This window comes from Salmo salar, chromosome ssa02 (assembly GCF_905237065.1).
Source record: "Salmo salar chromosome ssa02, Ssal_v3.1, whole genome shotgun sequence".
Lineage (NCBI taxonomy): Eukaryota > Metazoa > Chordata > Actinopteri > Salmoniformes > Salmonidae > Salmo > Salmo salar.
The window spans coordinates 57,782,276-57,810,004 of NC_059443.1; the positions used below are offsets into that span (position 1 = coordinate 57,782,276).

Consider the following 27,729-nt stretch of genomic DNA (forward strand, 5'->3'; position numbering starts at 1 on the left):
GGCAATTTTTGAGCCTTCCTCTGACACCGCCTGATATAGAGGCCCTGGATGGCAGGGAGCTCGGCCCCAGTGATGTACTGGCCTGTCTAATAACTAGATGGAGAATCCCCATTCAAGTCAATGGTCTGTGATGTTATTTCTATGGCATCTGCCTGTCTTCCGTTGTGCTGCCTGCCAAACGTAGCATATGGAGAAGGCAAACAAACTGTCTGAGGCTTTGCTCAGGGCGATGGAATTAGATTCACTGCTCATTTAGTCTGTCTGTCACACACACACACTATACGCACGACAGCTGTATACTGAGCCTATTCACAAACAACCTGACATTCAAATCAAACACAAGCGCATCCAGGAATAGAAGAGGACTCAAATCCAGGCCATTTTAACAGTCCGTTGAACAGACACATCTGAAGTCTAAAGTGGCTCCATTCTGTTTGAGTTCCGTTGGAATTACTATCACTCATAGCAGAGAGGATTGAGATAATGTGTAAGAATGTTTGCTCATATAACATTTGGTATGAGAAAAAGCAAACACCTATTTGAAGGAGATGAGTCTTGAATCCAGTGTCTCTGTATTTTGACGTTATAGCTTCTATCGAGACTGTTCTCTTTGATTCACTGATGCAGACACTGTGCTGTATATGCGTCATTGGTGAGAGAGAAAGAACTAAGGAGTGAGTGTGAAGAATTCCTCGTGTGGGATGTCTGGTACTTGTTTCTGCTGAATGTGAGAGACTGTTGTGTGGGTGGAGCCAAGGACTCGTGACCCTTGGAAGTGCCTGGTGGGTAGTAGGCGAAAGGCCATGTTTTAGACGACCAGGATGTAATTGGTCAAATAGTCAGATAAAATGTAACTTTATTTAAAGTGCATTTAAACGTTTCAGTACACTTGACATTCAAATGAAATACGCAACACTAGCTAACATCTGTAAAGTGTGGATATTCTCATAAGTTATGGGCTCTTTCCTCAGCTACTGAATGTGATTCATGAAAATAATAAATCAAACAAAATGGCCGTTGGTTAGATGAGCTTTCCAGGCTCACTTAAATTCTTTACAAAGTAGCTGAAACTATGAACCAAATGTTATTTTATAGCTTTTTGGCTTTTTTTTTTTTTTTTGTCAGTGTTGAATGTTCGGTACAAGGCTTAATTTTATAATTCACTTGTGATAATAACCTTTGTGTGTCTCTATGCGATAAGGCTTGTGTGTATGTGCATTGTATCTTTGTAAATGTGCTTTGTTTGACTACATCTGTCAAGTCTCGTGTGTGTGTGTGTGTGTGTGTGTGTGTGTGTGTCTATGTCCTTGTCTCTGTGTTCATCTACGGAACTTCTAATCATATGCCTTTCCCTGTGTGTTCCAGTTCGACTCAGAGAGTTCAGGCTTCATCAGTACAGAGCGGTTCAGGGACCTGCTGGCGGCCCACGGCTCGGAGCTGGACCCTCACAAGCTGGAGGTTCTATTGGCCCTCGCTGACGGCAACGCAGACGGAAAGATCTGCTACCAGGACTTTGTCAACCTGGTGAGAGTCCCGAGTCACTTCCTGTTACCATAGTAACTGATAATAGTGATTGTATAAGTGTAACATTGATTATACTGTACAGCGATTGGTCATGTTGAGACATACAGCGGAGAGGAAGTGGTCTTATGATATCATCCCTCTATAAAAGCATCTCCACTACTATCATCCCTCTATAAAAGCATCTCCACTACTATCATCCCTCTATAAAAGCATCTCCACTACTATCATCCCTCTATAAAAGCATCTCCACTACTATCATCCCTCTATAAAAGCATCTCCACTACTATCATCCTACTACTCACCCAGGTCTCCTTGGATATTCCACAGTATTAGACAAGACAACACAGCTTGGTTTAAATTTGCACTTTCACGCGCTGTCTAGCTCCTGTTGTGTTTCACGTGAACTCTTAACCATGGACAGTGAAGTCATCTGGAGAAATAATCAGTTGTTTGGAAACGTGTAAAGTTGTTGTCGGTGGGTGGTGGGTTTGTGTAGGTTCCCCAACTCTCCCCTCTCACTTTCCCTTTCTCCTATTCTCTCTTTTGTCTTCTCCGCTTCCTTCAAAGCTGTCCATTGTCTTGTACAGTGGGCTGAGAATGGGCCTGTGGGAACTTGTGAAAGGGGATCTTTGATTGGTCGGTCCAGGTCATGTGACAGACCAAAGGTCAGGGCGAGGAACTGGAAGTGGGACAGAGAGGAATGAGGAGCATGTACTCAAGTAGTGTGTGTGTGTGTGTGTGTGTGTGTGTGTGTGTGTGTGTGTGTGTGTGTGTGTCTGTGTGTTGGGGAGGCGTGGCTGCTATTGTTACCCACAAAAACCACCCCTCACCCCCCATTGCTTTCACATTCACTGGAAACAGAGGCCAAGCAGGGTGAGGGAAGGATAGGTTGGATAGAGAGAGGAGGAGGAGGAGGAGTGGGAGACAGAGACATGCTTTCTGGGGTTTATTTGCAGTTCCATCTTTACTTTGCTCAGCTGCCTATTCCATAAAGCTGTCAGCGTGATTGGGAGGTATTGCCTAGCTCTCTCTTTTCTCTCTTTCTACTTTTCCTTCTCTCTCTCTTATCTCTCTCGCTCTCTTTATCTCCCTGCCCCTTCTGTCCCTCTCCCTACCCCTCTCCTCGCTCTCCTCTCTCTCCCTCTCTCTTCCTCTCGCTCCTCTCCCTGACAGCATCTCCCAGTACAGCAGTAGATTGTCCCTGGTCACACAGTCCTTGTTGGATGAATACCAATCTCTCTCTACCCTGCTCTCTTCTTTGCTGTGGGTGAATAGATAGAACGTCACTCCCTTTCTCTCTCTTTTTATTGAAAAGAAGAAAGAAGACTTTGTCTTTATGGGGTTGGGCCACGTGGGGTAACCTATAGAGGTGTGTGTGTCCACGTGGGTGTTTGTGTGTGGGGCATAATGTGTATGTTTGGTACCGTTTGATCCCACTCTCTGTTTGGCTTTGGGCTGGGAGTGGCCATGGTAACCTACAGTCATGAAGAATCCCACACTGTCTCTTGACTGCAATCAAGACTCATAATTGGAGATCTGTTCAATTCGAATGGTCATTATAGATTGAAGAATGGTGCAATTGTAAACTACTTTAAGAATCGGAGAGAGAAAGAAAGAGAGAGAGAGAGACAGCGAGAGAGAGAGAGAGAGAGAGAGAGAGATGTGGGAATGAGAGACAGCAAGAGAAAGAGAGAGAGAGAGAGAGAGAGAGAGAGAGGGGAATGAGAGCCAGAGGCATGAGGGAAAGCAAGAGAGAGAGAAAGAGAGATGGGGTGAGAGAGAGAGAGAGAGAGAGAGAGAGGATGGGGTGAGAGAGAGAGAGAGAGAGAGAGAGAGAGAGAGAGAGATTTGAGTTTTAAATAATCTTTATTGGGTCTGGGAGCCCACCATACAATAAATACTCATACAAAAAAAACACAGTTACACATCAATTAAAAACACAACTCCAATTCCTCCTCCACAGTAACTATACACAACAGCCTCTGAATACCCCATATACTCATAAACAGATCAACATTGTTGACCAGTTTATAATATGCAAACTCAACCCTCAGTCTCGCTGCCAACATTCCCTCCAGCATTCCCACCACATCAACAGACCCCTGTCCCCGAATACTGTTCTTTCGGGTCTTCCATATCGCTAATTTTGCTGCCCCTAACACAAAATTAAGCAGCACAACTACACCCTTTCGACTGAACCTGTACTTTGGCCCAAATATATACAGTTGAGAAGAAAAAACCTCTCCCAACGTTGAGAACCAATTTGTGATCAGGTCAATCATCCCGACCAACCTGGGACACTGTAAAAACAGATGTGCCAGAGTTTCAGACTCAGCACAAAATGGACACCCCTCCCCAACAGTAGGGTCCAGGTGTACCAGATGCATGTTAGTGGCTATAGCTCCATGTATTATCCTCCATTGGAGGTCAGCTGTCCTCTTATCAATAGGCAGTTTGTACAGTGATCGCCAACAGCCTTTTGGAGAGGCACCTGGACCAAGCACATCCGCCAACCTCGTCGATTTGACCCCTTCCAGGGAAGATGCATGGGACACCTTTACACATACTCTGTACATGGCCTTCTTTCCCACCTCCTTGAACTCCCCCAGCTCCGGGGTATCGAAGGAAAGCAGCATCCCCATGTCCTCCTCGAATGCCCCCGCTGCAGCACTAACAATCAGTGCAGGGAATACATAATCCAGACCCTCCTTCCACCGATCACAATTGGAAATGTCAGTCACATACTGCAGATGAAGCACTGGCAGGGAGTCACAGACTTCAGCGACGACCTTCCTCAGTAGGCGAGATGATCTGATCCCCGCTCTTTCTCCCAGCTCCTCCAACGATCTATTCCTGTTCCGCATCAGATGACCCAGTTTAGTACACCCCACGCCTAACAGGCATGAACGTAGGCTAGCTGAACCCAGAACACGGGACTGGATGGCAGTGTTGTGAAAAAGAGGCTCTTCAAAAAGCCACATCCCTGGTGGCGTGCTGGCCTTACGAGACTTCACAAAAACTCTCCAAGCCTGCATAACAGACTCATAAAATGGAGTCAGGCCAGGCAAATCACCCCCCTCCAGTTTTAAGAGGAAAAGGTGCTTATCTAAGCCCAAACAGCCAACTCTCCTCATCAATATATAGGCTGTGTCGACCCAGCTAGAACCGTCTCTGTACAACAGCCTCTGGGCTGCATGAAGCCGGAAAGCCATGATCCTAGAGGAAATATCCACCAAACCTTGCCCACCCTCGTGTAGTGGCAGGTACAGGGCTGCAGCTTTAATCCAGTGTTGTCCAGACCAGAAGAAATTGACAAGGGTCCTCTGAAGCTCTTGAATCAGACCCTTTGGTGGCTGTAAAATCATTAGTCTGTGCCACAGGGTAGAGGCAGCAAGATTATTAGCTACCAGTACCCTTCCCCTATAAGACAGCTGAGGCAGCACCCATTTCCATCTTGACAGTCTGACACACACTTTCTCCACTACACCCTCCCAGTTCTTTTTCTGAAAGACATCAGAGCCTAGAAAAACCCCCAAAGTCTTCATCCCATCTCTGCCCCACTGAAGCCCCCCTGGTAACCGTGGAGCGGACCCTATCTGAAGCTGACCTGCCCACAGCGCTTCACTCTTTCCCCAATTGACTCTAGCTGAGGAGGCCCCCTCATACACCTTTAGAGCATTTGAGAGAACTTTAACATCCTCAGCCCCTGTAATAAAAACTGTCATGTCATCTGCATACGCAGACAGTGCTATCGTGGGACCCTTCATTACACCTGGCACAGAGAAACCAGTAAGCCTCGCTCTTAAAAAACAAAGCATTGGTTCAATCGCCAGACTGTATAACTGCCCTGAAATTGGGCATCCCTGCCTGATGCCCCTTTGGACAGGGATTGGGCAGCTCAAACCACCCCCCACCTTCACCATACACGAGGCCCCAGCATACAGTAAATTCATCCACGACAAAAAAACATCCCCAAACCCAAAGGCTTTCATTGTTTTAAACAAGTACTGGTGGTCCACACGGTCAAAAGCCTTCTCCTGATCCAACGAAAGTAAACCCACATTTACATCAGACAGATTACAAATGTCTAAAACATCTCTTATCAGAAACAAATTGTCAACAATAGAGCGATCAGGTACACAGTAAGACTGGTCCTTGTGGACCAACAATCCCAAATACTCTTTCAACCTGTTTGAGAGACATTTAGAAACAATTTTATATTCTGCGCACAGCAACGCAACAGGTCTCCAATTTTTTATGAGAGCCAAATCCCCCTTTTTGGCAATAATGAAAGCACCGCACGTTGACAGGATACAGGAAGAGAACCCTCATTAAAAGATTCACACACCACTTCATAAAAATCCTCCCCAATAGACCCCCAAAAGTGCTTATAAAACTCAGATGGTAAACCATCAATGCCAGGGGCTCGGCCTGTTGAGAGCTGCATAACTGCTGTGGACAGCTCTTGCAGTGTAATGTCAGAGTCCAATGCGACTCTCTGCTCAGGTCCCAATTGAGGAAGACCGTGTAGCAACTGTTCAGTACACAGAGAGTCACAATCCTCCGCCTTATAGAGGGCAGAGTAGAAATCCACTGCATGTTGACGCATTTCACTGTCATCCGTGGTCACCTTCCCATCAGGGAGACGAAGGCAGACCATCTGTTTACGTTGCAGTGTCGACTGTCCTAGGTTAAAAAGAAAGCGCTAGGAGCATCCATATCCTTGAGGGAAGCGAAACGAGACCTAATCAAGGCACCCTTCACTCTTTCATGCAGAAACAATCTCAGTTCATGTCTCTTGTCCTGTAAATTCATGACTAATCCAGGGTCATTCTGAGTGAGCAGCTTCAATTCAATAAATTTGATGTCCTGTTCAAGGGCCTTGATAGTCTCTTTGACTTCAATTCGAGACAGAGCAGTATACTGTTGACAAAATAATCGTATTTGGGCCTTCCCAACCTCCCACCATTGTCTCAAGGACTCAAAATTTCCTTTTGTAACCCTCCATTTTTCCCAAAACAACAAAAACCTTTCACAAAACATGACATCATGTAACAATTTAACATTAAAATACCAGTAAGGTGATGACCTTCGTGGACAGGACAAATGAATATCAACAGTAACAAAATGGTGATCAGAGAAACCCACAGGAGTAATGTCACATCTTCCAACCCTACTACAGTAGTGATCAGATATATACAACCTGTCTAACCTTGCTGCACTGACACGACCTTCATTGATTTTTAGCCATGTGTACTGCCTAACTTTTGCATTCCTGACTCTCCACACATCAGAAAGCTCAAACTCAGTTAGTAGACCAGACAGGCAAGTGGCTGACCGCAGGTGAGGTTCTTCAGCGGTGCGATCAACAGTAAAATCCACTGTACAGTTCCAGTCCCCCCCTAAAACCATACAACCCTCTGGGTCACACTGTCTTAAAGTTTCCTTTATTTTATCAAATACATCAATACGCTCTGTACCCTCATTAGGAGCATAAACATTAAAAAAAAAAAAAAAAAACCCCATAACCTCCGCCTTGACCAATAAAACCCGTCCCTTGACAATCTCTGTTGTAGATACCACAGTCACCCCTAAGCCTGAAGAAAACAAGATTGCCACCCCAGCACTGAAATGAGTACCATGACTGAGTATATGCTGCCCCTCCCACCACATACCCCAGTCAACCTTATTTTCCTCATCACTATGTGTCTCCTGTAGAAAAACTACATTAAGCCTTTTCTGTTTTATTACTTCTAATACCCAAGCCCTCTTATTCCTGTCCCTTCCACCATTAATATTGAGAGAACCTACCCTTAGTACCTCCATATAGAAAAGAGAAAGGAAAAGCAGAAGAAACCACAGAGAAACCAAAGAGAAAAAAGAAGACACCCTATGAAGCATGATCATCATCATTGTTTACATTTTCTCTTACCCTGACCACGTTTCCCACCACCTTTTGCTGCTGTAACAGCAGTAACAAATTTCCTCAAGCGAAACCGCTTCTTCTCACTTAACTGGTCTAACCCCACCGTCTTCTGTAACATCACAGCTGACCTCACAAACTTATCAACATCAAAATATTCTGCCAATTTGACAGATTTCCCAAAAGTCTGATCCAAAAACCTATTTACCTCCTCTAGATCATAAATTGAGTCGTCACCAGCTGCTATCATACCAATAGAGATATCCATATCCTGCTCCTCCTCAACTGAGGCCACAGACCCCTGACTCACTTCTAACACATCCCTTTCATCACTCCCCACTTGCAGCCCATCACTCGTACCAGGCATCTCCTCCACTACCTGGGAGACTAGCCCCACCTGAACCCTATTACTAGTAGTGGGCATCTCCTCTACTACCTGGGAGACTAGCTCCACCTGAACCCTATTACTAGTAGTGGGCATCTCCTCCACTACCTGGGAGACTAGCCCGACCTGAACCCCATTACTAGTAGTGGGCATCTCCTCCACTACCTGGGAGACTAGCCCCACCTGAACCCTATTACTCGTAGTGGGCATCTCCTCCACTACCTGGGAGACTAGCCCCACCTGAACCCTATTAGTCGTAGTGGGCATCTCCTCCACTACCTGGGAGACTAGCCCCACCTGAACCCTATTACTAGTAGTGGGCATCTCCTCCACTACCTGGGAGACTAGCCCCACCTGAACCCTATTACTAGTAGTGGGCATCTCCTCCACTACCTGGGAGACTAGCCCCACCTGTACCCTATTACTAGTAGTGGGCATCTCCTCCACTACCTGGGAGTCTAGCTCCACATGAATCCCCTCCTGTACCCCGTTACTCATAGTGGGCATCTCCTCCACTACCTGGGAGACTAGCTCCATATGAACCCCCTCCTGTACCCCAGCACTCGTACTGGGCACCTCATCACCAGTCTGAGGAACTGGCTCTTCAGATCTATCCTTGCTTTCTACAACAAAATGTTTCTGCTGCATAACATTTCCCTCTAACACAAGTTGCAACTCCGTGTCCTCAACATGGATAACTTGTTCCTCAGCAGCAGGTGCTTGTGGCTGCTCTACCGCTGTCGGCCCACCTCTCCCTACATCAGTGGGCCCAGGCGTTACGAGGACCACCTGCGCCCCTCCCTCTGCCTTCTCCCTTTTCGGGCAAGCATGTCGCTTATGACCAACATCCCCACACTCAAAACACCGTTGACTACCCGTACTAGCATAAGCCATATACAATCTATTGTCATACTTGACTTTAAACGCTAACTCCAAAGTCTGCTCCGGTGAGTCCAAAAACATAAACACGTGTCGCCGAAAAGACATAACCTGTTTCAACGCCGGGTGTTTGCAACCCAACGGGACAACCTTAATGGAACTTGCAAACTTCCCAAAGCGCACTAACTCGCGCTCCAATAGCTCATTTGGAATAAACGGCGGTACATTTGAAATCGTTACCCTTGTTGACAGAGAAAAAAGCGGCGTAACTTGAATAAACATTCCTTTAAGAAGTACGCCTTGCTCAACCATACGATTAACAAGACACTCTTCTTTAAGAAAAACCACCACCGCTTTATTCATCCGTGACGCATAAGCAACATTCTCATATCCTACCTTCTCTCCTACGGCGACCAGAAACTCCTCCACCGTGACAGTAGCTTCAGTAACACACCTAAAGCCGTGCCGAAGTGACAGGGACGGCATCCCCATTCGGGCTGCCATCCCCGCCAAAAACAGGGTAATTTCGATACGAAAACAAAATACTTCATTCTACCACAACAAACAAATAAAAATAATAACCTTAATCATGCACAGAAGAAAACAAAGAATGCCACCAAGAAAGAGAAAACCTAAAGAAAGTTCTGAATATCTAACTCTACACCACACACGCACTCCCTTGCTCAAACAATTCCCAGCATGCACCAAACACTCCCAGCATGCAGAGAGAGAGAGAGAGAGAGAGAGAGAGAGAGAGAGAGAGAGAGAGAGAGAGAGAGAGAGAGAGAGAGAGAGAGAGAGAGAGAGAGAGAGAGAGAGAGAGAGAGAGAGAGAGAGAGAGAGAGAGAGAGAGAGAGAGAGAGAGAGAGAGAGAGAGAGAGAGAGAGAGAGAGAGAGAGAGAGAGAGAGAGAGAGAGAGAGAGAGAGAGAGAGAGAGAGAGAGAGAGAGAGAGAGAGACTTGTCCATCCATGTTCCATAGGAGGACCATGACAATTGCTAATCTGGGTAGAAGGGCTACGTTGTCAGGCAGCTGCCGCCAGTACTTGGGACGAGGAGAAGAGCTCAGCGGTTGCTAGGTGATGACGGAGGCATTCTGTTGCTGGGGCGAGGTGGGAGGGTATGGCAGCGTGGTTGCTGTCACAGTGGGATGAAGGATGGGGGGGCTCACGACTTAAGGGATCTATGACGACATACTGAGGTGTTGTAGGGAAGCCAGCAATAGTTACAAGACCTGTAAGGTTGGAATTTCAGCTAATTGAAAATAGACACTTATTTTATAGCCATGTTTCTATGAAGTTTCTATCGCTCACATAAGATAACTAAATTACTTATTGCAATGGAAGTCTCACTGAATGGACTGACTGACCCTGAACCCTGACCTGCAAATGGACATTGGGTATCTGATGATGTATTTTGACTGACATCTTCTCTCTCTCTCTCTCTCTCTCTCTCTCTCTCTCTCTCTCTCTCTCTCTCTCTCTCTCTCTGTGTCTGTCCCTCCCCCCTCCCTGCTAGATGTCCAACAAGCGCAGCAACAGCTTCCGGCGGGCCATCCTCCAGGGAGGTCGTCAGTTGAAGGGGGCCGGGGCCCTGGGGGAGGAGGTGGGACTGGGTCTGTCCCAGAGGCTGGTGAGGCACATCGCCTATGAGACCCTACCCCGGGAGATCGATAGGAAGTGGTACTTCGACAGCTACACCTGCTGCCCACCACCCTGGCTCATCCTGGCTATCACCATCGCTGAGGTAAGGTTCCGCTCATGAAGGGGTAAATCCTAAATTCTACTTCAGTCAAATTTCCCTTTGTCATGCATGAATGTCAGTCGGAGACTAAGTGAATATTCGACTGAAGTGTAAAGTTAGGATGTGCCCCTGAGAGATTTAGGGCTTAGGTTCTTCAAGCATCTCTGATGAGAGTTTGAGGCTGTAAAGTATTGGTTTTGATAACAAAGAGAACCCTATCGTTCAACTTCTGTTTGTCTTTCTTTTCTTCTAACTTGGTAGGACTGGGAGATAGCAACAGTATCATTTATCTTTTGCCCTTGGCTTCAACTCTCCATCGAGATAAGCCTTTGAAATCAGTCTAGACTACAGTGAAACTCTACATTCTTCATGGAGACAGCCTAAATATCTTTGTGAAAACTAAAACGTATCTCTTAGGCTAGTACCCAGGCTAGATCTTATATTCCTCGACAATAACTTCCCCTCCCGTCCTCTAGGTGGCAGTGTTCATGTACTATGGCCTGCAGTTGGACCGTTGGGTGCTGCAGGTGTCCAGTCCCCACTTCCTGAGGGGCCCGCTGCCCTACCACCCCCAGCTACGGATTCAGGCCTGGAGATACCTCAGCTATGCCTTCATGCACGCAGGGTGGGTACCTAGCCAGATGGCCAGTCCGCCCCTGGGGAGGGCTGATCAGACTGTCCCAATATACACACTTGCATACTACTTAGTATATGGTCATGTATTGACCGTGCATGCTAATGCTAAGTATGAATATTGGGACAGTCTGATCAGCCCTCCCCAGGGGCGGACTGGCCATCTGGCATTTTAGGGTAAATGTCAGATGGGCTGGTCCGTTTTTAGCCCAGTGTGCCTGTCTAACTTGGGTTTTTGCACGAAATGATCATTATCTGGATAATAATGGGGGGCCTCAAGCGAAAAAAATTGTCCGGTGTGTTCGAAATGCTAGGGACGATTTCTGGTCTCAGTCTGCCCCTGGCCCTCCTCAAATCCTAAACTCTGTAACGTGTGTCCATAAAGTCCTGGATGTGCGTGTCACAGTCATATACAGTCCTACATAGCATTCGGAAAGTATTCAGACCTCTTCACTTTTTTGCTAATGTATTAAACATTTCAAAAACTGCTATCACAATTACATAAGTATTCAAACCCTTTACTCAGTACTTTGTTGAAGCATCTTTGGCAGTGATTACAGCCTAGAGTCTTCTTGGGTATGATGCTGAAAGCTTGGCACACCTGTATTTGGGGAGTTTCTCCCATTCTTCTCTGCAGATACTCTCAAGCTCTGTCAGGTTGGATGGGGAGCGTCGCTGCACAGCTATTCTCAGGTCTCTCCAGAGATGTTCGATTGGGTTTAAGTCCGGGCTCTGGCTGGGCCACTCAAGGACATTCAGAGACTTGGCCCGAAGCCACTGCTGCGTTGTCTTGGCTGTGTGCTTAGGGTCGTTGTCCTGTTGGAAGGTGAACCTTCGCCCCAGTCTGAGGTCCTGAGCACTCTGGAGCAGGTTTTCATCAAGGATCTCTCTGTACTTTACTCTGTTCATCGTTCCCTCGACCCTGCTCATGAAGGGGTAAATCGTAAATTCTACTTCAGTCAAATTTCCCTTTGTCATGCATAAATGTCAATCGGAGACTAAGTGAATATTTGACTGAAGTGTAAAGTTAGGATGTGCCCCTGAGAGATTTAGGGCTTAGGTTCTTCAAGCATCTCTGATGAGAGTTTGAGGCTGTAAAGTATTGGTTTTGATAACAAAGAGAACCCTATCGTTCAACTTCTGCTTGTCTTTCTTTTCTTCTAACTTGGTAGGACTGGGAGATAGCAACAGTATCATTTATCTTTTGCCCTTGGCTTCAACTCTCCATCGAGATAAGCCTTTGAAATCAGTCTAGACTTCTGTGAAACTCTACATTCTTCATGGAGACAGCCTAAATATCTCTGTGAAAACTAAAATGTATCTCTTAGGCCTACCCAAGCTAGATCTTATATTCCTCTACAATAACTTCCCCTCCCGTCTCCCAGTCCGTGCCTCTGAAAAACATCCTCACAGCATGATTCTGCCACCACCATGCTTCACAGAAGGGATGGTGCCAGGTTTCCTCCAGACGTGACGCTTGGCATTCAGGCCAAAAAGTTCAATCTTGGATTGATCAGACCAGAGAGTCTTTTTTCCCATGGTCTGAGAGTCCTTAAGGTGCCTTTTTGACAAACTCCAAGAGGGCTGTCATGTGCCATTTACTGAGGAGTGACTTCTGTCTGGCCACTCTATCATAAAGGCCTGATTGGTAGAGGTAGAGTGCTACAGAGATGGTTGTCCTTCTGGAAGGTTCTCCAATCTCCACAGAGGAACTCTGGAGCTCTGTCAGAGTGACCATCGGGTTCTTTGTCACCTTCCTGACTAAGGCCCTTCTCCCCCGATTGCTCAGTTTGGCCGGGTGGCCAGCTCTAGGGAGAGTCTTGGTGGTTCCAAACTTCTTCCATTTAAGAATGATGGAGGCCACTGTGTTCTTGGGGACCTCCAATGATGCAGAAATGTTTTGGTACCCTTCCCCAGATCTGTGCCTCGACACAATCCTGTCTCAGAGTTCTTTGGACAATTCCTTCGATCTCATGGCTTGGTTTTTGCTCTGACATCCACTGACAACTGTGGGACCTTATATAGAAAGGTGTATGCCTTTCCAAATCATGTCCAATCAATCGAATTTACCCCAGGTGGACTCCAATCAACTTGTAGAAACATTTCAAGGATGATCAATGGAAACAGGACACATCTGAGTTCAATTTCGAGTCTCACAGCAAATGGTCTGAATACTTATGAAAATGTCTGTTTTCGCTTTGTCATTATGCGGGATTGTGTGTAGATTAACGAGGGGGGAAAAAAACGATTAAATCCATTTTAGAATCAGGCTGTAACGTAACAAAATGTGGAAAAAGTCAAGGGGTCTGAATACTTTCCAAACGCACTGTATACTGTATATAATTTGTCATATCTACTCTATGGCTCTATAGAGCAGTGTTTCTCAATCTATTCCTGGATGTGTGCGTATCAGCTGTCTCCTTTCCAAATGATTGTGCTCCCACACACACCACATCTGCTTCCTCATGAGAGCACATGGTCGAGGCAAGGCATTCATCACTAAACACACACACCTCTGAGAGAGGCGGAGGCTGCTGGGAATTTAACCAACTATCTAATGTCCCAAAGCTCTGGCTATCTATCAGCAGGAGAGGTTGTTCAGTGTTGTGACTGCTACACACACACACACACACACACACACACACACACACACACACACACACACACACACACACACACACGCACACACACACACACACAATCCACACATGTGTCCTTCATGCCCACAGGGCCCGTACTCAGCACTGACACGTGTGGATGCCACAGCAGAATCCAAAACACAGGAGTTCTCCTAGTTCTCCCTCTCTCTCTCTCTCTCTCTCTCCCAGCTTAGTGGACGTACTTTAACCATAGCGACGATAGCATGCCAAAACCAGGCCAAAAAACCCCAGTGTGTTTCAGCCTCAGATATTATGAACACATTGGTTTAAAGTCCCTACAGCGGAGGTCTCCCTAGAAACAAATCCCCAAACAGAATCAAATCTATGAGTTGTTTTGTTGAAGCGTACAAGAGCCCTCTTGGTGTAGTGAGAGAACGAGAGAATCATTCTAGTTGACAATGAGACAAGGGCGATATTGATTGGCTTGTGGAGAAGCAAGGCCCTGTCCAAATACACAAGGACGTTCCACGGGAGATTAAAAGGACTATTCATTTTCCAGTGTTAACCAGTCCCAGAGGGATACTTCCCCACACACACACACACACACGTTCCTATGAGAAGACATCCCGTTGTCTCTTAACAATGGCACAGACAAATACATGGATCACTGTCATTGTCTAGACAACCACAAAGGAAAACAAAGAACGCAATGCTGTTTTCACTGAGCTACTGTACAGTACACTCAATGCCAGCTTAAAAGGCGGGAAAATAAGTCAATTCCTGCTTTTACGTTGATGAAAACATAAGGAGTTAAGCAGCCAAAACGTGATAAAACAGAGATGCGGTTCAAATTTTAAGTGGCCGGGAAATGCCTTAGTCTTTGGTCAAGGGAAATCTACTAAAGTTGTCCTAGACCCCCTAAAAATATATATTTTTTAAATAGCTGTAGGTTTAGTGGCGTGTTGTCCTGTGCTGTTTGTGGGCTGATATGTGCGTTCTGTTTGTGTTGTTGTCAATTGGAAGGGATCCGCAGTGTTGTTGACCCAGTGAAGGGATTACATTGTGGAGGGGTGTAATATGCTGGACTTATCACAGTCAGCCAGATCACTACACAGCCAGTCAGATAGATAGATAGAGAGAGGAGAGGAGAGGAGGGACACTGTAAAAGCCTGTTAGGGATCCAGCACCATCGTTGGACTGAGAGGACAAAGCTAAAATCTCAGCCAATGGCGACGCATCAAATGTGTCAACTGCCAGCACATGGCAGCAGGAGCCAAGAAAAATGCTGGATCAATACTGAGACATTGGTGTGTTCCCAGAATGTTGATGCACTAGCACTAGAGCCAAAACCAGTGGATAGCACTGCTGCAATACAGTTGGCCTAGTTCTGATGTTGTAGCAAAGCCTACATGCTAACTCCTTTCCCTCCAGAAGCATATTATGCCCAGTCACCGTTGGCCCTTAGTCATGTGTTGTTGTTGATAATGGCGGTATGAGCTGCTTCCTAGAGCTACTGTAAGTCCCCCCAGGGGAGACTATTTCAGTATGTTCACTGGATAATCAATATGTTAAATGTCTTATATGCTCTGTGGGCACAATTATCTTTCAGCAACACATTGCCATCCATCCATCCGTCCGTCCATCACTTTCTACGACCATCGGGTCGGGCTAATTTAATGATAATGAATTTAGCTTGGTGCTCATTGAGGGAGAAGTTACAGGGGGGTAGAGAGTATTCTGATATAGATTCAATTACTTTATGTCACTTACTCTCCTACAAACAGATTCTAAAAAGCTATACAGGCATTCAATATAGAGGCTTTAAACAAGTATTCATAGAACGTCTCAGACTAGGAGTGCTAATCTTGGATCATGAGATTACATGAATTGGGGGACCTGATCCTAGATCAGGCCTCCTACTTCCAGGTTAGAACCATTGCTCTACAGATAAAATAGGTAATATGACCATAGACTGTATGTGACGGTGGATGTGTCCTGTCGAACTGACGGCTGTGTGTTGTGACCCAGCAGGATAGAACACCTGGGTCTGAACATGGCCATGCAGCTGCTGGTGGGAGTCCCTCTGGAGATGGTCCATGGAGCGCTGAGGATAGGACTGGTCTACGTGTGTGGTGTACTGGCAGGTGAGTACTGGACTAGGGTAAACACAGGGGAGTGGGAGGGAGGGAGGGAGGGAGGGAGGGAGGGAGGGAGGGAGGGAGAGAGAGAGAGAGAGAGAGAGAGAGAGAGAGAGAGAGAGAGAGAGAGAGAGAGAGAGAGAGAGAGTTCATGTTTAATAGGAAGTCCATGAATATTGAGAGAGAGAAAAAGGACCAAGCCTACTGGGATGTTATGCATCAGGAAGAGGCTTTGAAGGCAAATGTCATCGCTAGCTCCCTAGTGACATTAGCTGTTAATGTCGTTTGAGCGCCCGGGGCTCCCCTCTGCCCCTCTCCCTCCTCTCTCCCCTGGCCCAGCACGGCTTGGCTCAGTATGGCTCAGTGCTCACTAGATTACTATATGACCATGGGGTATGTTCTACACTGCGTGTTCATCATGCAGTGTACATGAGGAGTGGAGCGATAATCCAGCTTTAGTTTGAACTACCTCTGGAGCCAAACAAATATTATCAGGGATTTCTGGCTGCTGCCCTCTGGAAACGAAATGCTCAGGAAACATTCGGAGTGGAAATATTTGGACGAAAATTGTTGATGTTTGAGAGACGTGTGGGGATATTTAGCAAGGATATAACAGCCCTGTGGGTGGGTGTGAAGAAGCTGTAGAAGGGCAGGGTAAGGGATTGCCAGCGGAGAGTGTAATTTTGTACCTTTTTTTAAATTAGCCAAGTCAATTAAGAACAAATTGTTATTTACAATGACAGCCTAACCCGGACGACGCTGGGACAATTGTGCGCCGCCCTACGGGACTCCTGATCACGGCCGGTTGTGATACAGCCCGGGATCGCATCAGGGTCTGCAGTGACACCTCTAGCACTGAGATGCAATGCCTTAGACCGCTGCACCACTAGGGAGACCCATTCCGTGTGTGTGTGTAAAGTTTGTGTGTGTGCTTATTTTACATAGGTGTGTGTGTTTGTGGAGATAAATACTGTATATATGTATGAGGTTTTATATCTGGTTGTGTATGAAGATGGGTGTGTACACAGAAGCCTTTTGGCCCCAGCTGTGGTGCCCCCCCCATACACACACACACACACACACAGATAGTGGTGGTACTGAGAGGGTCACTGTGCCCACGGCAAACTGCTGGTTAATTAGATATCAACCCACTGGAAGGAGGTGGGTGTGTGTGTGTGTGTGTGTGTGTGTGTGTGTGTGTGTGTGTGTGTGTGTGTGTGTGTGTGTGTGTGTGTGTGTGTGTGTGTGCGTGTGTGTGTGTGTGCGTGTGTGTGTGTGCGTGCGTGCGTGCGTGCGTGCGTGCGTGCGTGCGTGCGTGCGTGCGTGCGTGCGTGCGTGCGTGTAGGGAGGTTGTCTTCTGTGTTGTTTTGTCTGGGTAAATGTTGTTATGGTGGAGAGGAGTGCTCAGCTGTACCAACAGGGTCAGAGGTCAACAGGGACTGTGTCCAGTGAGAGGTCAATACTCAATATGGGCTTTTAAGGCTGTAATACAAATCAAATGTTATTTGTCACATGCGCCGAATACAGCAGGTATTATCTGTGATAATTCAGGATAGACCAAATACCTTTTAAAATGAACATAAAATAAATCAAAACAAGAGCAAGAAAGCAGGTAATGCATATACTGAACTGATTACAGTGAAACTTACTTACAAGCCCGTAACCAACAATGCAGTTTTAAGAAAAATACCTACAAAATAATAAATAAAAGTAACAAATAATTAAAGAGCAGCAGTAAAATAACAATAGCGAGGCTATATACAGGGGGTGCCGGTACAGAGTCAATGTGCGGGTGCACAGGTTAGTCGAGGTAATTGAGGTAATATGAACATGTAGGTAGAGTTATTAAAGTGACTATGCATAGATAATAACAGAGAGTAGCAGCAGCATAGAAGGGGGGGGGGAGGCAATGCAAATAGTCACTTAGAGAGACTCATGATCGAACGCAGGCACAAACAACAAAAAACCACATCATATGTTTTACTATCCTTGTGGGGACCTAAAATTGACTTCCATTCAAAATCCTATTTTCCTTAACCCCTAACCCTAAACCTAACCCTAACTCCTCACCGTTACCCTAATGCCTACCCTACCCTATATGTAACCCTAAACCTAACCCCTAAGCCTAAAATAGTTTTTGTCCTCGTGGGGCCGGCCAAACGTCTTCTTGTTTTACTATCCTTGTGGGGACTTTTGGGGATTTCCGGAATCCACGAGGATAGCAATACAAGCCCAAACACACACACACACACACACACACACACACACACACACACACACGTAGAGACACAGAACGAGAAACACTCAATTACCACTTTCAGTATCTGTGATAATTATAAGATGACTGAAGTTTTAAAGGACAGTCAGTGACTTTGAACTCTCTACCTGTCTCTGATGATGAGTAGCACTGATGCTGTGTACATAATGTGGCCAAACTTAGTATTCCCTCATTGGCAGCAGGATTCCTGGTTTGGTGTCCTAGTTTGGAAGTTTAACCAACAAACAAGATAGATGACATGTCAGTTTCTCACCCAACAACTGACCCAGAGGGCCTCCAGAGAGAATACAAAGGGAAGGAAGTCCTTCAGTGGGTGTGGGTGTTGTTACAGTGATAAAACAATAATATTAACAGAGATAATTGTGGTAATAATGGTCTTCCCATCGGTCTACATACACACGCGGTGTGTGTTGCCTATCAGGTGTGTGTGTGTGTGTCTCTCCGTTTGTGTGTATTTCTATATTTCTCGCTATCTCTGTGTGTGTGTGTGTGTGTGTGTGTGTGTGTGTGTGTGTGTGTGTGTGTGTGTGTGTGTGTGTGTGTGTGTGTGTGTGTGTGTGTGTGTGTGTGTGTGTGTGTGTGTGTGTGTGTGTGTGTGTGTGTGTGTTGCTGTGTGGGTGTGTGTGTGTCTCAGGAAACATGTAATCATCTGCTTAGATCTCCACTCAGTGATTGATGCTTAAATCCATTTTAATTACACACACACCTCCTCTGCTTTGATCTAAATGACACCTGGTAACAGCCTACTTCAGGAAAAGCACTAACTACTACAGCTAGTTCAGGTATTTCAGATAATACAGTACATTCATACTTTTCTAGTTAATTGATGATGTGATGTACTGTTAAACTTCTAAGTGATGATGTAGTGGCTGCTTGGTCTATGTGTGTGTGTGTGTGTGTGTGTGTGTGTGTGTGTGTGTGTGTGTGTGTGTGTGTGTGTGTGTGTGTGTGTGTGTGTGTGTGTGTGTGTGTGTGTCTTTAGTGTCTCGTTGCTCTCTCTTTTAGTCTGACATACAGTATTTCCTCCCTGTCCTCCTTAAAAGGAATATTGATTTTACACTAAAAAAGATAGATCCGATTTGTCCTTCATCTCCCTCAAATCAAACCATTGACAATATGGTGGTACCAAGGGAATGGAGCCTGTGTGTGTGTGTGTGTGTGTGTGTGTGTGTGTGTGTGTGTGTGTGAGATTTGTACATGTATTTGCATGATCTCACATATGCAGTGGTGTAAAGTACTTAAGTAAAAATACTTTAAAGTACTTCTTAAGTTGTTTTTTGGGGGTATTTGTACTTTACTTTACTATTTGTATTTTTTTACAACTTTTTCTTTTACTTCACTATATTCCTAAATAAAACAATGTACTTTTTACTCCATACATTTTCCCTGACACCCAAAAGTACTGGTTATATTTTGAATGCTTAGCAGGACAGGAAAATGGTCCAATTCACACACTTATCAAGAGAACATCCCTGGTCATCCCTATTGCCTCTGATCTGACAGACTCACACATGCTTCATTTGTAAATGATGGCCAGAGTGTTGGAGTGTGTTCCTGGCTATCCATAAAATATAAAAACAAGAAAACGGTGCTGTCTAGTTTGCTTAGTATAAGGAATGTGAAATTATTTATACTTTTACTTTTGATACTTAAGTATATTTTAGCAATTACATTTGATACTTAAGTATATTTAAAACCAAATCATTTTAGACTTTTACTCAAGTAGTATTTTACTTGGTGACTTTACTTTTACTCAAGTTTGACAATTGGGTACTTTTTCCTTCTGTGTGTGGCTGAGCTCACCCCTGGCTGAGCTCACCCCTGGCTGTTTTCCTTCCAGAAATAGCAGCCTGATTGTAATGACTTAATATCGTATGGTAATTTAACCTTTTACTGCAGTGGGCTAAATCAGGGTCTCACAAAGGGTTTCTTGTTAGTCTTAAACAAATCTACTTTGAAACAAAAGTAGACACCTCACACACATGGTTATGGGCTTTAAAGAAAGAAGACACCTGTACCATGTCCGATATAGAGTTTGAATGTATTACATTTTGAGTTTGCATCCCAATATTACACTTTATATACATCACAGAAGACTGAAATATAACAAAACCGTTTGAAATAGAAACACCGGATTTTCCACGGGATTTTGGAAATAATGTTGATTAATTATGAAATGATGAAAAATATGAATAACATTCCACCCATGAGGCCACTAGGTCATTTGACTGCAGGAAAGGGGTCTACTATAGTGAAGCTCCCACAGAGCAGACTCTTCATGACGGCACACACACACACACACACACACACACAGACACACACACACACACACACACACACACACACACACACACACACACACTGGAGATCATTCATCACCCCACATGTTCCCCTGTGCTGCGGAGGCAGGTGCGTCTCATGTAGTTGGCATCCATAATTCAAGCAAGCCGGCCAATGGTCGCTGAACTAAGGAGTTGGGAGAATACACCCCTGGGGTATCGTGTGTGTGGGTAGGTGGGCGGGCGTGCGTGTACACTTGTGTGTGTCTGCGCACACATGCATGCATATAGAGTGTGTCAGAACTCCTCTGTCCACACACCTTCCTAGGGAACACTAGGAACTCTCTCTCTCTATGTGTGTAATTCAATACTCCCCCCCAGCAAGCAGTTATCTGTTGCTCTGGTTGTGTCTGTTGCTCTGGTTGTGTCTGTTGCTCTGGTTGTGTCTGTTGCTCTGGTTGTGTCTGTTGCTCTGGTTGTGTCTGTTTCTCTGGTTGTGTCTGTTGTGTCTGTTGCTCTGGTTGTGTCTGTTGCTCTGGTTGTGTCTGTTGCTCTGGTTGTATCTGTTGCTCTGGTTGTGTCTGTTGCTCTGGTTGTGTCTGTTGCTCTGGTTGTATCTGTTGCTCTGGTTGTATCTGTTGCTCTGGTTGTATTACACCACTTTTCACTGGGTATTCAACCTTTCACTTGCCCCATATTCACTCCTATTAATGCCTGGTTGACTCTTGTGTGAATGGGGGTGAATTGGTGCCACGATGGTACCAGTGGTAAGCTCCATTCAGTGTAACACCAAGAGTCTCCTAACAGACTGTGTTGATACATATCATTCTTACAATGATCAATGGCGACTCATTGACCAATTTAAGCCTCTGTTTGTGCTTCAATACAACGACAAAAAACATCAGGAGTGACTGCGTTCATATACAGTATCTACAGTATCTACAGTATCTACTACCTGTGAATGTTATTTATTCGAAGCTGCTCATTGAATCAATTATCATTATTCGAAGCTGCTCTGAGATACATTATAGCTATGGATACGAATTGACCTATTCAATATGAATTTCCTCTATTGATCCTGTGAATATGAAGGTGATTGATTATTTGATTGATTCTAGCCTCTGACCTCTGACCCTGGCAGGCTCCCTGGCCGTGTCTGTCACTGATATGACTGCTCCGGTGGTGGGGTCGTCTGGAGGAGTCTACGCCCTGGTCTCAGCACACCTGGCCAACGTCGTCATGGTAAGTGTGTGTGTGTGTGTGTGTTGTGTGTGTGTGTGTGTGTGTGTGTGTGTGTCAGAGCAGGAGCAGGCATCTTGTCAGGAGATGACTATCACGCTCAGACATACATCATGTGGCATCAAAGCAGGGCATTCTGGGGCCCAGCAGGTGCTCTGTCAGTCTATGGATTACATACATTCCTGCCTTTCAGCTTTACCATTTACAAAGAGTGGAAGGGTGTGTCGACTATCTAGTGTTGAAAGTGTTGAGTGTGTGTGTGTGTTGCACGTGTGTGTGTGCGTGCGTGCGTGCGTGTGTGTGTGTGTTGCACGTGAGTATGTGTGCACTGTGTAGTGTTAAAGAGTGTAATTAGATAATTGTCATATAACTTCATTTTCTCCCATTCTGAGGCTGCATGTAAATTCACCTTTGGCCTTGATTCGATCCATGCATACTACCCTACAAAGTCATAACCTTAGAAGTAGGGGACATAAGGCCATACTGCTGTCTATATGATTGGATGGTCCCTGTCATCAAATATTTACACTGGTGGGCACTTTACAATCCTTGGGGGTCCTTCCTCCTCTCAGACATATTCGATTTCCTACAACAGCAAGAATAGGGAGAAGATCAAGGGTCATCACATGATATCTTTGTTGGCTCTGAAAGCTATCATGGAAGGGGAAAGATATGTTATTGTTGTAATCTATGTGTCACTCTGAATGTTGACAGTTCTGTAAGTCGCGTTGGATATAGGTGTCTGCTACATTACTATCTTTTGAAGGTAATGAAAGAGGCTTAGTGTCGTGGATCATTATTAATAGGGCCAGGAGTTTTTCCTGGTCAGGTTACATGGTCAGGGACAAATCCAGGTCCATGTTATCTAACATGGGAAAACTCCTGGCCTGAATCATAAACCCTTTATCTTGCGCTCTCTCTCTCTCTCACTCCTTTTCTCATCAACTCACTCTGCTCCTCTCTCCCCAGAACTGGTCGGGTATGAAATGTCAGTTTAAGCTGTTCCGGATGGCCATGGCTCTGGTCTGCAGTAAGTCTGTCTAAACTCTAAAGTTTCTCTATGTACACCACTGTGTGACTAGCCACAGCCTGCAGGTAACCAAAACCAGCACACGGTTTATTTGGATCATTAAAAAACAAAGTCGCTGGAGGGACCTCCAGTCTTGCGTACTGTTACAATAACCTTGCTCTTGACATAGTTAGTACCGTGGTGGATGTAGGTTTGGAGACAGGAAGGGCCCTGTGGCTAGCAATAGAAGCTTAGAAAGAACATACCCACTCATGTAAGATTAATGTGAGCAACGAGGACGGGTTTGTTGTGGTCTCAACCTTTATAGTACATAACCAACTTCTTATTTTTCTCTTTAATATAAGCATACGCTTACAATTTGGCAAGTTACCATGATTTGTAAGAGATAAACATAGCAGTATTTACAATAAACTAAAAATAGCAATATCACTTGTTCACTATGGAAACAGGACTATTACCAGCATTATGGTGACACTTCTCTCTCCCCCCTCGTCAGTGAGTGTGGAGTTCGGCCGTGCCGTGTGGCTGCGGTTCTACCCGCCGGCCTTCCCGCCCTGCCCCAACCCAAGCTTTGTGGCCCACCTGGGGGGTGTGATGGTGGGGCTCACCCTGGGGGTTGTAGTCCTCCAGAACTACGAGCAGCGTCTCCAAGAGCAGTCTCTATTCTGGATCTTCTTCTCCGTCTACTTCCTCTTTGTCCTCTGTGCTGTCTTCTGGAACGTCTTCGCCTACAGCCTGCTGGACGTCCGGCTTCCCCCCACGCCGTGAGCTCCCCCAGCCTGTGAGGGCAAACTGAGAGGGCCAATTACGTACCTCAGATCCAATGGAACATAACTATCTAGGTCCAAGACTTCAGAATTTGTATCTTCATTTTAGAGTACTGTATGGAACAGAGTGTGGCGGCATCTCCTCTTAAACCCAATGGTGCCTATAACTGTAAGAAAGAGGATATTATGACAGCTAGCTTCAATAAAGGACAATTTCATAGGGTTGGAGATTGTTATGATACACATGTCTTCGATCTGTCATACTATATATAGTACTGTTATCTGTAAGTCTGAACTGAAGCTATGAAATGTTCCACTGTTGACATGTTATACTGTACTGAGTACATCTGACGTGATATGGTTTTGTTCCAACTTCCTGATTTTTCTTTGGTTACCTGACTGTTTATACATTCAACGATGCTACATTGTTGCCTTTCACAATATGTCTGGCAAGACAAATGGCTAAAGCAGAAAGAGATCGGTACTCAAGCTAGGTATTTGCAGGGAGAATTGGCTTACGTTTTTGTTGTTGCCTTTGGTCCCGTGTGGCTCAGTTGGTAGAGCATGGTGTTTGCAACGCCAGGGTTGTGGGTTTGATTCCCACGGGGGACCGGTACGGAGAAAGAAAATGTATGAAATGTATGCATTCACTACTGTAAGTCGCTCTGGATAAGAGTGTCTGCTAAATGACTAAAATGTAATGTAAATGTGTGTGCGTGTGTGCCGTTTGCAGGAGTGGACAGTATTATCCGGGCAACACTGACTTACATTATTTTGTCATGTGCAAATGGAAGTTGAAACAAAGATATATGTGATGTTCAAACCCTCTGTGTTCCTGACTGTTGCCAAAACCATCCCGTAACCAATAGCATACAAAAGACAGAGCACTACAGAGAACATGTACTGTTTTATTAATAGGGGGATATGTTGCCTTTTGGGAGGAGTACTGGTTGAGTTGAACATCAGCATTCTCCCTCTAGCACAGACTTATTGATAGGTATTCAATATTTAACTCTGTTACAGACTGTGGAAATGGTGCTACATGTAAATAGGTCCCTCTCTCCAGAGTTAGCCTTCAGTTAGTACTGTACTGTCAATGCCCTTAAGGAGAAAGCTAAGTCATGTTGTATTGGATGCTGTGTTTGCTTCAAACAGGAGAACACGTCGCATCTCAACCAGCCAAGGCTCAAATTAGCCTGGTCCCAGATCTGTTTGTGCTCTTACCAACTCCAATGCTGTCATTGTCAAGCCACAGATGTTTGGCATGACAATGAATGATATGGAGTTGACATGGTACCAGGAACAGACTGGCACCCAGGCTAGCTCAAGCGTGTACTTAAAATTAACTTCACGTTATGCTGCTTCACACAAAATAAATAATAAGAAAGACTGTAATTATTAACAAATTAATATTTTAACATACAATAGCCGGTTGTTGATTCTTGAATTGGTCTACAATGTGATGTGTAAAATATCCTGTGTATTTAACATTTGTTGATTGTATATAATAAGGTCTATGATACGGAACATAGTGGTAACTGACAATATTTTAACAAGTGCGTATTTTGTAGATTTGATATGTAAATACTGAATACTGGAATACATTCAACTGTTTTTATAATGAAACGTATTCTGACCTCTTGGTGTTATTTATGATTCAACCTGCACAAGTGTTTTGAAAGACCATTTTCATTCAATGCCTTTTGTTTTACTGCCCCCCCACACACACACACACACACACACACACACACACACACACACATACACACATACAATAACCCTATTGCACAACTACCCCAGCCAGACATTTTAGCTGAGATGACTGTTCAGCAAACTGATTGTCTAGAGTAGACTAAGGCCTCTTTCACGTAGGCAAACCATGGAGACCACAAAGGGACCAATAGAGAAAAGGCCTCAGCGTTGTGAAGATATCTAAACAAACCCAATTGTTTTTTGCCTCGCTCCAAACATCATAGTGTCCAGACACACACACACCAGTCTTTCTCTGTGGTCAGGGCTGTTGTGCGAAAAGACCTCCTCGGACCAAAGCTGGTTCAGTCACAAAATTGGATTAACTTTCCAAATGGTGTTTGGCGAGAGCTCTAGCCTGAGTGGCCAACGTGGCCTTGAGGAAAACAGTTGATATCAAAGTAATCAATGAAATACGTGAGGACATCAATAATGGCTGTTGATGTGGAAAAGGCTTTCGACCGACCGTCTTGAGTGGTGTTTTCTATTCAAAACTTTGGAAGCATTCAACTTTCCAGCTGAAATAATACATTTCATACAAATATTATATAAATACCCGAAAGCAAGAATATACACACATAATACATTATCTGAAGAAATTGCTTTAGAAAGGGCCACAAGACAGGGATGTCCTCTCTCCCCCCTCCTGTTTGCACTGGCAATTGCACCGCTTGCAGAAATAATTGGACAGGAGGACCCAAACGTAACAGGTATCAGTATTGGTACACATGAATATATACTAAACTTATTTGCTGACGATCTCCTGATATACCTGACTAATATTGAGTTTAATGCCTCCTTTTTTCAAAATATTTTTTGAATACTCTAAAAACTGAAATAATGGCAATAGGAAAAATAAAAATAATAACTCATGATCTACAGCAATCCGTTAAGTGGACCACAAAAAATATTAAATACTTAGGATGCGTAATAGGTTAAAACAAAGAAAAAATAGATAAAGATAACTATCTCATTACTTAACAAATTGAAAGCAGGTCTAATTAAATTGATCAATCTCCCCATGAATCTTAAAGGTAGAATAAACCTCTTTAGAATGGCAAGGCTCCCAAAGTTTTTATATTTGTTTTCGGTAACACTAATTACCCCACAGAAGACATTCTTAGTATACTTGGCCATAACAGACTTGATATGGGCAAATAAAACTCAGAGAATAAATAGGAAAGGTTTACATTTCCCTAAGTCTAAGGGTGGTTAGAGACAAAGTAGAGTCGCAATTCAACAGCTCAAATGTAAGACGTTTGACGTACAGTCAATCACGGATTACAAAAAGAAAACCAGCCCCATCGCGGACATCGACGTCCTGCTCCCAGACAAATTAAACAACTTCTTTGCTCGCTTTGAGGACAATACAATGCCACTGACAAGGCCCGCTACCAAAGCCTGTGGGCTCTCCTTCACCGTAACCAACATGAGTAAATCATTTAAACATGTAAACCCTCGCAAGGCTGCCGGCCCAGACGGCATCCCTAGCTGCGTCCTCAGGGCATGCGCAGACCAGCTGGCTGGTGTGTTTACGGACATGTTCAATCAATCCCTATCCCAGTCTGCTGTGCCCATTTGCTTCAAGATGGCCACCATTGTTCCTGTTCCCAAGAAATCTAAGGTAACTAAATGACTATCGCCCCGTAGCACTCACTTCTGTCATCATGAAGTGCTTTGAGAGACGAGTCAAGGATCATATCACCTCCACCCTACCTGATACCCTAGACCCACTCCAATTTGCTTACCGCCCCAATAGGTCCACAGACGACGCAATCGCCATCACACTGCACAGTGCCCTATCCCATCTGGACAAGAGGAATACCTATGTAAGAATGCTGTTCATCGACTACAGCTCAGCATTTAACACCATAGTACCCCCCAAACTCGACCCCGCCCTGTGCAACTGAGTCCTGGACTTTCTGACGGGCCGCCCCCAGGTGGTGAGGATAGGAATCAACATCTCCACCCCGCTGATCCTCAACACTGGGGCCCCACAAGGGTGCATTCTCAGCCCTCTCCTGTACTCCCTGTTCACCCATGACTGCGTGGCCATGCACGCCTCCAACTCAATCATCAAGTTTGTGGATTACCAACAACAACGAGACGGCATAAAGGGAGGAGGCGAGGGCCCTCGGTGTGTGGTGTCAGGAAAATAACCTCTCACTCAACGTCAACAAAACAAAGGAGGTGATCATGGACTTCAGGAAACAGCAGAGGGAGCAACCCCCATCCACATTGACGGGACAGTAGTGGAGAAAGTGGAAAGTTAAGTTCTTCGGCGCACACATCACGGAGAAACTTAAATGGTCCAGCCACACAGACAGCGTGGTGAAGAAGGCGCAACAGCGCCTTTTCAACCTCAGAAGGCTGAAGAAATTTGGCTTGTCACCTAAAACACTCACAAACTTTTACAGATGCACAATCGAGAGTATCCTGTCGGGCTGTATCCCCGCCTGGTACGGCAACTTCTCCGCCCACTACCACAAGGCTCTCCAGAGGATAGTGCGGTCTGCACAACACATCACCAGGGGCAAACTCCAGGACACCTACAGCACCCGATG

General features: G+C 45.1%; 1 protein-coding gene across 3 annotated transcripts in view; it reads left to right on the top strand.

Moving 5' to 3' along the window:
- Positions 1 to 25,046, top strand: part of LOC106587245 (rhomboid-related protein 3) — a 64,311-nt gene extending 39,265 nt beyond the window's left edge. For all 3 annotated transcript variants that reach the window (XM_014175472.2, XM_014175462.2, XM_014175481.2), the window contains 7 exons: positions 1,366 to 1,524; positions 10,228 to 10,455; positions 10,929 to 11,077; positions 15,717 to 15,829; positions 21,522 to 21,622; positions 22,589 to 22,649; positions 23,146 to 25,046. In XM_014175472.2, the coding sequence (XP_014030947.1) occupies positions 1,366 to 1,524; positions 10,228 to 10,455; positions 10,929 to 11,077; positions 15,717 to 15,829; positions 21,522 to 21,622; positions 22,589 to 22,649; positions 23,146 to 23,417 (1,083 nt within the window). In that variant the 3' untranslated portion in view covers positions 23,418 to 25,046. The remainder of the gene's footprint in view (positions 1 to 1,365; positions 1,525 to 10,227; positions 10,456 to 10,928; positions 11,078 to 15,716; positions 15,830 to 21,521; positions 21,623 to 22,588; positions 22,650 to 23,145) is intronic.
- Positions 25,047 to 27,729: the final 2,683 nt, after the last annotated feature.